Source organism: Epinephelus lanceolatus, chromosome 6, assembly GCF_041903045.1.
Source record: "Epinephelus lanceolatus isolate andai-2023 chromosome 6, ASM4190304v1, whole genome shotgun sequence".
Taxonomy (NCBI): domain Eukaryota; kingdom Metazoa; phylum Chordata; class Actinopteri; order Perciformes; family Serranidae; genus Epinephelus; species Epinephelus lanceolatus.
Window position 1 is genome coordinate 7274319 of NC_135739.1, and position 16255 is coordinate 7290573.

The 16255-nt window shown below is 41.3% G+C and overlaps 1 protein-coding gene across 1 annotated transcript; it reads right to left on the reverse strand.

Annotated features, from left to right (window-relative positions):
• Positions 1-1250: 1250 nt before the first annotated feature.
• On the reverse strand, positions 1251-16108 carry jade3 (jade family PHD finger 3). The gene is made up of 11 exons (XM_033621684.2): positions 15897-16108; positions 10379-10438; positions 10206-10288; positions 9905-10062; positions 9587-9777; positions 9212-9423; positions 7896-8063; positions 7661-7777; positions 5952-6410; positions 4093-4210; positions 1251-3722 (listed from the first exon to the last, which is right to left on the reverse strand). Exons 2-11 carry the CDS (start codon positions 10425-10427, stop codon positions 2905-2907), a joined length of 2373 nt encoding a protein of 790 aa, XP_033477575.1. The 5' UTR covers positions 10428-10438; positions 15897-16108; the 3' UTR covers positions 1251-2904.
• Between the last annotated feature and the right edge of the window lie 147 nt (positions 16109-16255).

Consider the following 16255-nt stretch of genomic DNA (forward strand, 5'->3'; position numbering starts at 1 on the left):
TAAAAATGACAGTTTTATAGTATAAGGTCTTATAATATTGCCATATAAAGAACACAATTATTAATACATATTTTCCAATGTACTTTGCCAAAATAACAGTGCATGTGTTATACTTTTCATTGTGATTACTCCTTGTTGACCAGTCATCCACTCAGTGACAACAAATCTTCCACCACACCATTGTATAACAGTGTATTTGTAAAACTAAACTCGCGAAGAAGTGAAAACCAGCTCGTCATGATGCCACACCTGTTTGTCGCCACAGTTATCTTGATATGTGTTACAAATGAGCTGATGGATTCAAATTCATCTGCTCTCTTACCTCATTTAAAAAGGTAATTTGTCTTGGCCTCTGAGGATGAGCACAAATTGACCGTCTCTTTTGAATGCATTATCTCACTTAAGCCAAGAAGCACGAAATCTTGGAGTGATATTGATTGTGATTGAAAATTCAAAGCTGATGTCAGGGGTGTCACAAAAGCAGTACTTTATCATTTAAAGACCATCTCAAAAAGGAGGCAGTTTGTCTCTCTTAAGAGTAATACAGAGAGACTGATGCACAGCTACAATTAATTAAAAATTAAGCAGCTTGAGTGCTGACTGAGGCCAAAAAGAGAGCACACATTACACCTATTTTTAAGTCTAACACTGGTTACTGGTTAGTTAAACTGGTTAGCTGGAATAATTTTAAAATTCTCCTCAGATACTCCAGTTCTTCCCTTATAACTGCTCCACAAAGCAGAACAAAAACTTTTGGTGATGCTGCTTTCAGCCATTATGCTCTTGAAACAGCCCTCCAGAGAATCTAAAAATATTTATATTTTTACTTGAAACTAAATCTATATTGTCTGGCTTTTATGTAGTGTTTAAGAATTTTGTGGTTTTATTAATTATTTCCAGTTAAATTTCACTTTTCTTTCTTTTATCAACACTTATCCATTTTATTTTATTTTATTAACATTTTACCATTTAACATCCCAAGATTCGTCAATCTCTTGTAAAGCACTTTGATGTGCATTTGATTTGTTCGAAATGTGCTTTATAAATAAAGTTAGATTGATAACACTCAATGTGTGCACTCAGAAATGACGAGGATGTAGCAAAGTGAAACAAACCTTCATTATAACTCATTGCAGATCATTATGATTTGCATTTTTTTCCACCAAAGTCACACACTGATAATCTGCAGATCTTATTCTGAGTGAACACTGGGGCCAAAATAACAAACAAACTGAAACTTGACACCAAATGCTTTGTCAGATTATTTATTTGTTGATCAGATACCCTCATTTAAAATCCCAATTTTGTTAATTTTCTGATGTTTGTATTAAGACACCTTTAAACATTGATGCCTTTAAAAAGAAAAAAATAAAGCTTTTGTGGTAAAAATGAGTCAGTACAAAGTAACATGTCACCACAAGTACTGAATTGGCATTTGTATCAAAAGTCCTAACAATGTCCAGCACTAATAAACCAGTTATTCCAGGTTCTTTAATATCAAAAAAGGTGACACAAGTAACAGAAAAATATGCCGGGCTCCAAAAGTAAACTTGAGTTAACTAGTCTGTGATGATGAAGGCTGATCATGTGATGTTCTGAGGCCAGTGAAGAAGACAATCTGACTGCCATCGATTACATATCTGTACTGTGTCTTTGCTTTTATGCATCAGGGAATGTAATTATACTTTGTTACACACATCTTTCTATTTTAAGACAAGAACTTGAATGCATTTATGATCCTTTTCTCTAACCAGGACATAACATACTGTAACCTGCAAAACCAAAAAGGTACTAATAGTGTGAAACGGCATTCTTTTGCACAAAAGGCATTTCTGTTCATAAAAATGACCCCACTGCTGGACACAGTCAGTATATCACCTGTGGGGTTAACTGTAACAGACAAATGTGCATGAAACAGGTGCAGTGAATGCCAGACTTTACTACAACGTTCCCATCTGGAGTGTCAGTTTTAATTTCTGCTACAAGTTTGATTTCAGTTTTAGAGGAGCAGTGTGTCAGATTTAGGAGGATTTAATAGCATATAGCAGTGGGGATTGCAGACTGTAACCAGCTGAAACCTCTCCTTGGATACATTTCCTTCAGTGTTCATTGTTCAGGAAGTTTTTACCGGGAGTCTAATTATCTGCAAAGGTCTGGTCCTCTCCAAAACAAATGGAGCTGCTGATTTAAACTGGTTTAACCTAGCACCTGCTAATTTGTGCTCACCTTTTTTATCTGATAACTTAAGATCCACATGTTTGGGAGGTTTTTATTGGGACATGAATTATCCAAAGAGGTCTCCTCCTACAGTGGCTGACGCAAAAATGGTGGTAAAACATGGACCCATTTCCTATTTAGATATAAAAGGCTCATTCTGAGGTAACTAAAACACTACTCTTATTTTTAGGTGATTGTACACTAAAGAAAACATAATTACACTCCATTCCTGCCAATAAATCCCCCAAAATCCTACACACTGGATCTTTAAGGTATCAATAAAGTGGAACATGTGTGATTCAACATTATTTACATCCCAATCTGAACAAATTCTGTACAGCAGTTTCAGTCAAAGGCAGATCGACCCTGTGTGTAGGGGAACAGGCGATACAAAGATGTGCTGAGTACAAAATGTAATTCTAGCCACAATGAAAGGCAAGCATGAAGATTTGTTCCTTTCAAACCAACACTAACACAGGGCTACGTTTCTTTATACATCCCACTGGAGATGTTCTTAACAACAACACCCTTCATGCATCTGCATCTACTATGTATAGAGCACCATTAGTGCTGGATCTTGGTCAAGTCCCTGATGGAGACGTGTTCACAGAGATGGCCTGGCACTTGGGAAGACTGCCACAAGGTCAGGAGAGAGCAGCGGCAGTGAGTGGAGTGAACAAACAGCTGTCACCTTTGCACGGCGTGTCTGGAGCCCAGCGACTGTTTCCCACGACTGACTCCTCTCCTTGGAGTGTCTGGCTGAGGCAGTCCGACCTGTCGTCTGTGCCTCCCTTTGGCCTCTGGCTCTGAGTCACTGAGCTCCAGGTCAGGACAGTATCCGTCACTGTCCTGGTGCGATCTGGCGCTTTTCACTTTGTGTTCAGATACTGGTTTGGCCCATAGTCTCTCCTTGGCTGAGCCCTTTCGGGACATTTTTTCAGAGGCCCGCAGGTCCTCTGTGGTCCGTACCAAGTTAATGGTCGCCTCTTTGAAGGATCTGCCAAAGTGCTCCATGGCAGACTTGCGAAAGCTGCTCTTGTCCAAAGCCTGATTTGAATTGTCCTGGTCACTGGGTGTCTGGCAAGAACTGTCCTTCTGAGTCACAAATTTCTCTAAGAGGCCGTTAGATTTACCCACGCAGGCCCGGTCTTGGTTCAGTTTGCCATTACCGTTGGATGAGTGGCCGTGCAGCGCAGCCTGCAGGGCTAAGGGTTTGCCTGTTGGTTTAACAGGCAGCGCCGAGCTGCGCGAGTGGCTGGAGGAAGACAGCCGTCCGTTTGAGCGTTCCTCTCCCGGAACACATCCGTGCAGCTGAGGTTTTCCCTGACCCTGCCCTTCACCTGAGTGTTCAGCAACATTGCCACTATTGTCCGGGCAGAGTGGCCCGTTCCCAGATTTGGAATTTCCATTTCCAAGAGTTGAGGATTTGGGCATTTTCAGCTTCAGAGTTATCCTTGGAGGAGGACGAAACAGCAAACTCTCTGCTGGAGATGAGGAAGGAAGGCCTGGGGACAAAGAAAGACAAATGTTTTCAAGACTCAGCTATGATTAGAATATCACAAACAAATTTTAACCAAAAAAAAGGCAAGAAAAATGACTGAAATAAATTTTTCAAAGGAGCTGTATGTGACACTCAGAGCATATCTATAATTCAGAGTCTGAGCCGGGGTTGCCTACACGTCTCTCAACATGGAGGTGCATAACTTCATTCTTCATTCTCTGCTCAGGATGCCATTACTCCACTACATCTTTACATAGCATGTAGTGGTTTGCTGCTGTATCAATGCTCTGAATGTCGTATACAGAGCCTGTATTTTTCAAAATGTGTCCTTGTAGTGACATGACTGGCAAGGCGAAGCACAGCAGATGGCTCACCAGCAGAGAGCTCCTGGTTCATGAGCTTCACATGCAAGTTGAACATCTGCTCCTGGGCTTTGCTCTGCAACACCTTCAGCTTCTCCCGTCGACTCACCATGTAGCATAAATTCCTCACCTGCAGAAGGAGAAGATATCCATTAAAAATAAGCACGACACACTTAAAATAATTGTACAATGTTTGTAATGCTCTCTGCTCACTTTAAGACTACACTTAGATGTCAGTATTCATGTTGGAGACTTAAAGGCCATGCTAATGTCATAAATATTCTGCATGTACAGTGTTTTCTTTGCCTTCTATGATAATAAACCAAATATTTTGGGGTTTTGGACTGTTGGTGTGACAAAACAAGTAGGAGGCATCATCTGGTGCTTTGGGAAACTGATCACCATTTTTACACATCCTGCCACAAATTCTGCACTGGGTAGAGGTCTGGACCAAACAATCTTGTGTTGAGACCATTTGTGTGTGTCTTTGGGTTCAGGGTTTTGTGTTTTTGTCTTGTGGGAAAATAACTTTTTTCCCAAGCGGCAGTTCTTCTGCAGACTGCAGCAAGTTTTCGTCCAGGAGCTCTCTAATTTTCTTGCATCCAGCGTACTCTCTACTTCCATGTCTTCCAGGACCTGCTGCCAAGTTTTGCTGCTGATGTGCATGGATCGATTTGATTTCAACAGTGGGGCCCTGTCACACCAAGCTGACAGTCAGTCATTGGTCAATATTGGGCCAGCGGTTGATGAGTGTCTGTCGCCCTAGTTTTTGCGGTGTGTACCACACTGTTGGCACTAGTCGACCCTTGTCGGCTGTTTATCAGCCAATTCAGAATGCCGACTCAGTGGCGAGGCCAGTGGAGTCAATCAGTGAATGAAATCATTCTGATTAACAGTTAAGCTTGATACACAAGTAAAGAAATGGAAGGGCGGAAAGCAAACAAATAGCTAAAGTCAGGAGGGCAGGAGATTAAGATTAGTTAGCCATTGAGCTCTCTAGCAGAAAGGATTTGGAATTTGTTTGTGTTATTGTTCCCTCGCACACAGTAAATATCATTCTTTCAACATGTGGTTGTGTTGTTAATATGCTAACTGGCTTAGTAGCATCTTGAATCCATCCTGTAGGTTTTCCTGTTTCCCTTTTCTATTGATGAATACAGACTACTGCCACCTGCTGGTATGAACAGTCAGTTCCTCTCACCCAGGCACAGAGCGTATGTGCCAGTTGGCTGTTGGCTGTGGTCTTTGTGGTGTGTTCAAGTGCACCTTTTTGGCCAAGACACAGGCAGCGTTAGGCGATGCAACAGTCGCCCTTTATGGACAGTAGTTTTTTATGTCGGTTTCATGTGTTTGTGCCTTAGGAAGGTGAATGCTTTCTGGACAATGTACTGTATGCTGATGAACCTAAAACTTTTTAATCATAGTTTAAGGTGGAGTTTCTCAGTATTTATGTCTTTGCTACTATTTACCTTTATCTTTATACATATTTGTGCTTGATTTTTTTATTCTTATTATCTTGGCCTGGCTCTATGCTCTTACCTGTACCTCTAATGTGTTTCATTCCTGTTGCTGCTGCTGCTATGACACCTAAATTTCCCTCTGGGGATTAATTAAGGTTCATCTTAAATTATCACACATAATGATGTGTTATGTAAACACTGGATCTTGGGAGATTTCTCAGACAGTCACATTGGTTAATAAACCAAATGTGAATTCTTATACATAAAGTGGCTCCTGACTATTAAAAAAAAGCCTACTGAAAAATATAAAATGAATACAATTAGGTTAAGAGATGGAGTATATACTGAGCATGGTGCTGTGCACAGCAGAAACACCAAGACTCTGCACTGCAGTGTAAAAAAAGCACCCACCCTCTCCAAATCCTGTCGCAGGTGCATGAACATCCGCATGCGTGTGTGGATGCTGTCCTCCTGAGGCTGCAGCATCAGGTTCTCCTCCTCCTCTTTAGGGGGCAGCAGAGCTTTGTTGAAGTTAGCTTTCCTCTTCAGCTTCCAGTACTGATAGATGAAGTCCACCAGGTGCACAGAGAGCCCGAGGGCCTGGGCCAGCTCCTCCTGCTGGATCAGAGTGTAGAACTCCTCCTCTAGCTCCTGCAGTCTCTGTGCCCGCTGGCCCACCTTCTCCGCTTCAGCAGGGGGTTTAGACCGAGCTGGACTCAGGCCAGCCTCCCCGGCTTTAGACTTGCTGTGCTTGAGGCAGTAAGACTTGAACTTGACTTCATCCCCATCGTCCAGGATGGTCTTCATCTCCAGGCTATGCTCAAAGGCACACGTCACATGGAAAGGAGTGGTGCAGTTCTTTACTGAGCACTGTGAGCGAGGCGAGGGGAAAAACAGATTATTATGTTTACATGGACTTCAACCCAGCTACTGTGAGAAACACAATAATGTTCACAGCAGGATGCGAGAATTTAGATCCAATTTTCCCAATAACTCAAGTTTACAGGATGTGTTTCATAATAACTGTCTGGAAAGTTGTGTGGTACTCCTCTGAAATGTTCTTATGAAAAAAGTAAAAGGACCTGTGTGTTGATCTACTGGTGAGGTTGCAGAACTGAAACCTCTCCAGAGGGCCAAGTGTGTAGAACTACTATGGCCGATGCCTAAAACGCTGAAACTCAACTGGCCCTATCTCGAGCCAGTGTTTGCTTTGTCTGTTCTGGGCTACTGTAGAAACAACATGGCGGACACCACGGACGAGGACCCGCTCTGTATGTAAATATAAAAGGCTCATTATAAGGTAGCAAAACTACAAAATTCTACACACTGGACCTTTAAGAAATAGTGTTTTTTTTTAAAGATTATTTTTTGCCTTTTGGCCTTTGTTGGGTGGGGTAGTCTGGGGGGTGGCGTGTGGCAGGGGGATGTGGGCTGGAATTGAGCCCACAGCTGCTGCAGCAAGGACATTGCTTTCGTATATGGGACGCCTGCTCTAACCACTATGCCACCAGACACCCTGTTTATGAAGTAGTTTTCTATAAACAGATATTTGAATACGAATGCAGAATGTTCTAGTTTCCATTTGTAGGCTGACTATTTTTTTGACGAATCACATCTGAGCATAGTTTGGTTGCCAGCGCGTAAACAGTCAATGTGGAGTACTAAAGATGCAGAACACATTGGCCAAAATGCAATCTCGGAACCTATCTCCTATCATCTGATGACGATAAATAATATACATAAACCTACGACCTCCCAACCTGATTGCTTTAGTGTACTGTTTGGTGGTGTTAATAATTATTAAGGCAAAAGAAAGATATTAATCAATGTTAGAATGAACTTTGCATGCAACTTGTACTTTGCTACGGCTGAGAGGAATATGAAATGCCAAATTCATATTGGCTGTGATCTGTCTGCTCAGAACAGCCTCATGGTAGTGTGTACATGACAAGTATTTCCATGCAAAGCTGGTGCACAGACATTGTGTTAGCTTAATTTAGATGGTAGAGCCCACAATAAATACATTTGGTAGGCCAAAAACCCCCAGAACTATTCATTTAATCTACATTTTGTTCCTGCAGTATTAGTTGCAAACGTGACTTTTTGTTGTCTGCACTCACCTGGATACATGCGCCTGTCTTCAGTTTACACAGACTGCAGATGAGAGACCAGCGGCTGGGCGGGATGTGGGACACTTTGGTGATGGGCTCCATCCTCTCAGGACATGCAATGCTCACCTACAGAGGAGTAAACATGTTCAGCAAGGTGAGTTGTTATTAAACACTTACTGCAGAACAATAAAAAGAGGTCAAGAGCAAAGCAGAGGAAGAGGAGGAGGAGTGTTGGTTAATTTACCTCTGGTATCCACAGGGCACAGCTCACATGAGCCCATTTGGTGCCTGCTCGTGTCGCTTTCATGGCACCGCCCTTCTGAGGACACAGAAGGCACTGTGGGTCGATGCCGAGGACACACGTCCTACACAGCCAGTTCCCAACAGGCACTTTGACGATGCCGTAACAGGCCTGTGGGGGAGAGAGGGACGACGGCAAGGTGTGCCACTTAAAGTAAGTCAGTGTGTAACCAGCACTTTCATTTATTGTTCATCACAAACTAAAAAAACTCATTAGGAATTAAGGGAAAAAGTTTTATTTTTTTTTAATTTTTTATTTATAAATTTTAAAAGGGGAACTTTGGTATTAAGGGGTGCTTCAGTATTTTTCAGCTTGGACTCTGTTTCCCATGTTTTTGTGTTGTAGAGTAGGATCTAGGGATGGGTATCATTAATATTCTAATTATACTACTACTCTTACCAGTACTGCTTATCGATCTAGTACCTCTGGTACGGTACCCTTATCAGTTCTTTGGGGGGTTTAAGGAGAAAAAAAAATAAGAACAGAATTAACATTGCTTCAATTTCTAAGCATGTTAGTACAGTATACAAAACAACATCCTGTGAAAACATTGTTTAGAATTTAATTTCAATTTTCAATTTTATTTATAAAGCCCAATATCCTCCCAGAGGTGAATGCCTACTGTGAGGCTCCGACACAGAGGGCTCCCCTCTGGATTGAAAAGCAAAAATGCATCAGTGACCAATGTCTCATCCTTATTGCAAATTAGAAATGCATTTAGGGAGATAAAAACTGTACAAGATACCATTTATGTAACCTAAATGAACAATAAATATATCATCTGACTTTCTCCAATACCAATAGAAAAGAAGGATCTTACTCTAACAAATAGGTCTATCACTGTAGGGATCCTTTCCATAATGTTATCAGACACTTCAAGTAATCTGAGCCTGTCAGTGGCAAGAACAAGTGGACGTAAACTGACGGGCAAACATGCCGTGAGTACTTACATTGATGCCTGTTTCACTGCTGCCGGCAGCGCTCTCAATCAATACTAGACCAGTTTCAAAAATTGTTCTTATTTGTCACTTAGATACAGAAACATGAGAAAATAGGGTCCAGGTTGAAAAATACCAAACTTACCCTATAAAATCAAACGCTAAGACTGAAAATTCTGTTTTTGTACTTTTAACAAATGCTGAGACAGAAAAGGTGTCACTAGTAACTGAGAAGTGTTTATAGAGTATCAAAATCAGGATTTACCAACTGATAAACTAACTACATTTTGCCTGTATGATGAGAGGTGTACTCGTGTTTACCTGGTGCACACAGATGTTGCACTTGTCACAGAACACCATGTCGTTCCCCTCTTCACTGTCGGGGGAGCGGCACACATCACAGATCACGTCCTCGTCATATTCAATCCCCAGGCCTTCCACCGTCTCAATGGCGTGGTTCATGTTGTCGTGGCACTGACTCTCCAGGGCCTCCATGGCGCGCTCCATTGTCAGCTCGTCTATAGAATCCTCCCCTGGAAGACAACCAAGGACAAAACACCCCACATGGTCAGAGAAACCCCAGCAGAGTGTTGGCATCAGTCCCTCTTAATTTCAGCTCAGGGAGACAGATGTGTGTGTTTATAGACAGCACAATGTCAATTTTAAGGTGGATTATCCCCTGGTCTTGTTCCTTACCCATGTGGTCGAGCTCTCTGTTGAGCGCGTGTAGCCAGTAAAGGTCCATGTCGTCCAGATCATAGCGACACATAGCTTCTGCCAGCTCTTTGATGTTGACATAACCTGGTTCTGTTGACTCCTGGCTCGAGCACTGGATGTACTTCCTCTGGTGGGTGTAAAGCACCTCCTTGGGTTTCTCAACAAGAACTCTGAATACAGAACACGACCGATTTCTGTCAGCTCTGCAAAGCTCGTAGTGAATCATTTGGTGTATCAAATTGCAGCAGCACATTTAGACTGGCCACAGTCGGACCTCTGGGGATCGGACAGTGTTACCTGACTGATGGCTCCGGGATGGTGTCTGGACTCGCGGGCACCTGGACTCCTTTCTCCCACTCCTGCTTCCAGGTGTCTGCCAGCAGGTAGTAGTCCTCTGGGGATACATGGTGGGAGTCGGGCAGCTTCATGGCACTGATCAGGTCTTTTCTGAACACCTGGAGAAGAGGCCGTGACAGAAAGTCTCTCAAAGTCAATGTTTTCAAGGTATTGTGACAAATTTAAAAATTCCAGTATCGTAACAACACTGGTGTAGACTACAGATAAGCACAGAGCACTGATGGCAAGGACAGGAACTTACTTCAGCCGGTTTCTTCGGGTTGGAGGCGGGGGTTCCAGGTTTGCTGCCATACTTGTTGGAGGAGCAGAAAGAGGTAGAGGGACCTAAAGAAAGATAGAGGGTTTGAATAAAACAACAGAAAATGAAACAGCCCGGTTTATGTTATGGGTTCCTTTAAATAGATGATAACTCACTCTCATTGTCAGAACTGTCGCTGCTGCTTGAGGACCTGAGACGTTTCATCCTGTAACATCCTGAGGAAGAGAGGAGAACATATTCATTCATTCATTAACAAATTCAAGGAACTTTTGAGAGATTTTGTCACTGGACTGGTTAAGATATTTAAACCAACAGTGTGCACACAGCAGATAAGTTACTTAATATAACTTCAAATATTAATGCATGCTAATGGATTCCTCTTATAAACTGTGTCACCAAGATTTATTGTGATTGAGCGTATTTGGGTCTGTATTTGCGGTTTGTAGGGGCGGGGATCATCAGAGGAGCCACGATATGATATTCTCACGATACTTATGTCACAATACAATGTTACTGCGATGAAATATATTGCGATATGCTGTGATTTATTATCGTTTTTCAGCTGCAAATTTTGTCCCCAAAGGAAAACTTTGCCAACATCTTTTTTTTTTCTAATAGGATAAAGTTTTCATTGTATTATTCCAGCAGGCTACCTAAAGTTTTATTTGTATTTGTCTTATTAAATCATATATATAATGAGTGTTGTCTTAAAAAAATGTGAATGGAGGGGTACATTTGCCCAAAAGCATAAAGTTCTCATCCTCCTGATTTTTTTTTTTTTTTTTTTTTTTTGCCTTTACTTAAACATTTCTGACAGTTCGGAGCAAAGGAAAGCACAGCAGACGGACACCACAGGTTCACAGTGAGCGCCTTTAGCCTACTGAACCACTGGGACGATTCATTAAAAGGTTTCAAAATACTGAAGGACTCAAAGCCAGAGAGCAGCTCTAAATACAGTATGCTGTTTCAACAGACAGGACATGCCTCACATTCCCCATGAGGACAGGAGGGGTAGGAGGGGAAAGAGCATGGAGCCAATTTCACTGCATATACTATAGGAAAAGTAATGTACACTGATGCAGACTGCTGAGAGCGCGGTACAAGCAGTTTGTTACTGGTTATAATGTCCAAACTGGGGCTGTAGACGAGAGCTGCAACGACCAATCGACAGAAGTTTATTTGCAACTATTTTGATGATCAAATAATCATTTTGGTCATTTTTAAAGCAAAAAAAACTTGCTGGTTTCGTGCTACTTACATGTGAGAGTTTGAGGCTTTTCTTTGTCGTACTGTACGTGATAATAAACTGGGCAGATAAATGAATAATGAAACCATTATTAGTTTTAACCCTACTACAGAAATAATTCAGCGACTCCTCTGTAAATCACAGAACGTCTACAGCTCGACCATCATCGGTCACTCCAGGATGCTTCTTCCTGACTAAATCTATTTTAAGATAAAACCACACAAACACACCACAGTACGGTGTGTGTTCACCTCCACAGCAGAGCCTGTTGCAGCTGCACTCTGAACGCAGAGCATCTGTTACTGACACCAGCGTTTCCATCTCTGAACAGCAGCAAACTTTGTTCAGTTACTCCAGACTGATGAATAAACAGAGGATAAATAAAGATTAATGTGAAGTTTGGTCTGTGTGAGTATAAAGCTATGACTGACTAATGATAAAATGCAAAAACCTGATGAACCTTATTGATCAGATAAATATATCATGTTGCCATAATCTCCATTCAGTGTTTTCAGTTCTATTTAAAGAAGCATTGGCCTTTTCTCATTTGTTTCTGTGCCCCTAAAGATCTCTAGCAGTTTCCATTAGGGCAAATAAAGTTCTATCTTACAGTGATTTGCTGACTGGCAGAAAATTAACTGGCAGTGCTTTCCATTGTTGGTTAATTTAAAGCAGAACTACCACATTTACTGGTGTCCTCATCTCAATTATGTGGATTTGGCACAACTTTCTGTTTTATTTCACAATAAATTAAATATCTTTGGGATTTGGACTGTTGGTCGGACATAAAAAGCAGCCTGATGACGTCACCTTACGCTGTGGAAAATGATGACGGGCAACTTTCACTATATTCTGATATAGAAAAGAGCTGCTTTTGACAGAAATCTATTAATTTTTTAATCATTTTAATTTTAAATTTTACCCAAACCATGATTTTTTCTCTTTATCTTAACCAAGAAACCTCTGTCTGGTAGAAAGCACTGCAGGAAAACTTCTCCCAGCTGTGAGGGATTTAGTTTCTACTGTCTGCATGTTGCTCTGCTCATTCTACGACTTCCCACATGTGGTGTGTGGCTGGTGTTGTGGAGACATCTGCATGAAAAGTTAACAGTGTTGCCATAAAATGGAGCAAGACCACCTCAATGTGTGCTATAAATGTACTCAAGCATTATTATTAATGTTATATGATTATATCAGTGTCTAATTGACCTCTCCCTCATTACTATTATATTTACTATACCATATGACACCATATTATAGGAGTGGGCAAATTAATGATGCCTTGATATCGTGATATGAGATTAGATAACGTCTTTTTGGTTATCATAATATCTGTTATGTTGTCTTTTCCTGGTTTTAAAGGCTGCATTACAGTCGGGGTGGGAACCATCAGAGGCCCCACAAAACAATATTATCACAATATTTAAGTCACAATACGATATTATAGCAATTTTGCGATGCGCCGAGTACTGCGACAGTATATGTTGCGATATACTGCGATTTCATGTATCTAATGGACTGAAAAAGCAAAAATATTCTAAAATTCTACCAAAGTGTTATTTGTAGTTGCAGTATAATAATTCAAATAATAAAAGAACTGATACTTGGTTTTCTTGTAGCGATACAGTATAACCACGCAAAATATCGCGATATTGTGCTGTATCGATTTTGTCCCTCACCCCTACATTACAGTAACGTGATGTCATTTCCACACAACTGATGATTATTTAGCAAAAATCTCATTATGTAAATCAGTGGTTCCCAGCTGGTCCAGCCACAGGGTCCAGTTTTCTCCCTAGTCGTTAGTTCAAGGTCCACACAGTTAATAAATTCGGAATCATACTTGCGTTTGGCCATGTCGTCGAGCTAGTTTGCTGCCTCTGTCCAGTAGCTATCAGTCAGGCCCAATTCCAATCCGATCCCTTACAGACTCACTGACTTAGAGGCGCGTTCATGTGAAGTGCGTGAGTGTGTGAGGGCTGTCCCAGTGTCAAATCATCAAGTCAGTGAGTCAGTGAGTGAGCCCTTTATGCCCCCTTACCGTAGGTCAGTATCGATGCGGACTTACGGTAAGGAAATTGCCTACAGTTCATAGCGCTGTGACGTCAAATACAGGGGTTGCCCTTGGAACACCGGAAGTGTTATTAAAAAAAACAAAACAAAACAAAACGAAAACACGGTCGGCAGATCTGCAAATGGTAACGTTATGGAAGGAGAGCGAAAAAAACAGATAAACAATGAAACATTACATTAACAAGGATTTAAGATGGTACATGAACACACATGAAGTCAGAGGAATACCAGTGGTTATATTCCACACACAAAGAATATATATATCGATCTATCTAGATATATATTCTTTGTGTGTGGAATATATGCTGACAATAATTGATAATTGATCACGCCCAGAGCCACCAGTGTCAACAACATTTTGTAGAGAGGGGGATAAGTGCTGTCCCATTCCTATTTGTAGCATCTGGAGCCCTTTCAGACTCTCACACTCAATCACTTACAGCTGACGTCAGTTAAGTCAGTGAGGGTTCAGGGCTTGAGTTTTTAGGGGCCAGATTGGAATTGGGCCTTAGTCACTCACTCTACAGCAGGAAACGACACTTCAAAATAAAAGTTCTGTGCAGGAAATTCCCTCTAAGTCAAAATAAAGTGTGTTTTTTTTTTTTAAATGACCCTGACACATTTGCAAGTGACTTGTGGCCCATTCAGAATGGACCCACGACCCACTTTTGGACTGCGACCCACCAGTTGGAAACATCTGGTGTAAATATATTAAGAAAACAAATATCTTGGCAATACTGATACCGAGGTATTTGCTAAAAATATTGTGATATTTGATTTTTTCTATACCACCCTGCCCTGCCGTATTATACTGGATATTTTATACAATTTTATATCGTATTGATGTAGTTTGCTATATTTTACATTATATCTAAGACTACATTATGCTACATTACATTTAAATACTATTTTTACCATACTATGTTATGTTATATGATACTAAAATATTACTACAATACTTAATACCTAATCCTATATATTAGTCTGGTGTTCACAAAAAAGCAATACAGCATAATATCGCGATATTTGTGAGTGGCAATATTGTATCATCACACAGTGCCAGGTATCGATTTTTTTCATATATAAATTATTAACATGACAAATACAAATAAACTCTAGGTAGCCTACTATAATAATATAATCAATTTATTTTTCAGTCCTTTGCTGCAAAACATGGCTGAAGAGATGAACAGACTGAAAACTTTATCTTATAATTAGAATATATTTTATCGCATACTCAGCATATCTCAACATATCTAAAATTGCAATAATATTGTATAGTGACTTAGGTATCATGATAATATCATATCGTGGATCACTGTTTACATAGACTGTTGACTCTGCTGCTATTAATCACACAATCTATTACTTTCTATATTTATTTTAGTCCTTGTACTGCTGCAACCATTGGCCCTCCCTGCTGGGGATCAATAAAGGTGTAGCCTATCTTATCTTATGATTAGGCTGCATTACAGTTTGGTGTACACACAGGTAAATTCAGTCACCACAGGTCAGCGCATTGAGAAAACACAGAGTCACTTAAAGGCTTGGGGGGCTGCAGGCGGTGCATGTGCACGGATATTACATCACACTGCCAAGAGGTTCCTGGGTAACAGGAAACAATGACCAAATTGCGGTTTCTGTCTTGTTTACATTTCTTTTCTCATTCCGTGTATTGTCCCAAATGTGCCAAAGAGTGGGTGTTAACTATGACCACACTGAGACACAAGTGGAGTGGGTGCTTTTAGAGACCTAACACCGTAAACAAGCGAGAGCCTGCCCTGCCCAGAGAGCCCAGTTGGCGCCAAACACACACACACACATACATACACACACACACGGAGGCCTTTCTGCACACCCTGCAATAAGCTGTTAAGCTCTCATTCTACATGACATTTGATTTTAAAGTATCTTTTCCATGTTGTTGATGCTCTATTCTATATTAATCTTGACTTATTTTCATTGTATGCACACAGATAAATCCACTGTGAGTTAAATCCTTCTTGCTTTTAACCCTGGCTGTGATTGTGTGGCATGCTGCAGGCAGGCAGGCTGTGGAGAAATCAAACACGGGCGCCACCATCATACAAAGATGTCACTTCCTAGATCCATTAAGACGAATATTCATGTAGCTCAGCTGGGTTAAATGTTCCCTGTAGGGAACAGGAAACTATCCGGAGCTCGTTCCCGCAATAGTCGCTGATATTAGTGTAATAAAAGAGGAGAAATAGTCCTGGGAAAGCAGGAAGAAAGAGAGCAGGCCCCGTGGCCTGGATAAACCATGCAGGGCAAATCCTGGCACACTGAGCTCCACTGAACACACGAGCATATTGTTCACGTTCCTCCCATCTTACCTCCAGTCCACGCGCTGCTGTCCGCTTTATTTCAACCACATATCGGTCCGGACCAAACTCACTACACACACCTATAAACACACACGGGCTCTGGTTCCGGCTATGGATTAAATTTGGGAATTTTTGTATCCCACCACAGTGGGGATCTCCAGGGTAGCAATCTGTCCACCACCACGGCACAACAGCTCTATTGTACCGCGCCTCCCGCCGGGTCCTAAACCCCGCCGCTTTTTCTCCAACATGGGTGCGCTCGATTTGTTCACTGGCGTTTACCTCAATCCATGGAGTACTATATAATCTATAACAGTGATAATGATGGAGGAAAAACACAAATATCAAGGAAGAAAATAAAAATAAAT

Excerpts from the sequence above, each read along its gene's own strand:
- jade3 (XM_033621684.2), bottom strand. The coding sequence starts at position 10,427 with ATGAAACGTCTCAGGTCCTCAAGCAGCAGCGACAGTTCTGACAATGAG. Across the intron at positions 9,778-9,904 it reads ATCCCGGAGCCATCAGTCAG|AGTTCTTGTTGAGAAACCCA; the intron begins GTAACACTGTCC and ends TTCTGTATTCAG. Across the intron at positions 3,723-4,092 it reads GAACCAGGAGCTCTCTGCTG|GCCTTCCTTCCTCATCTCCA; the intron begins GTGAGCCATCTG and ends CTTTGTCCCCAG.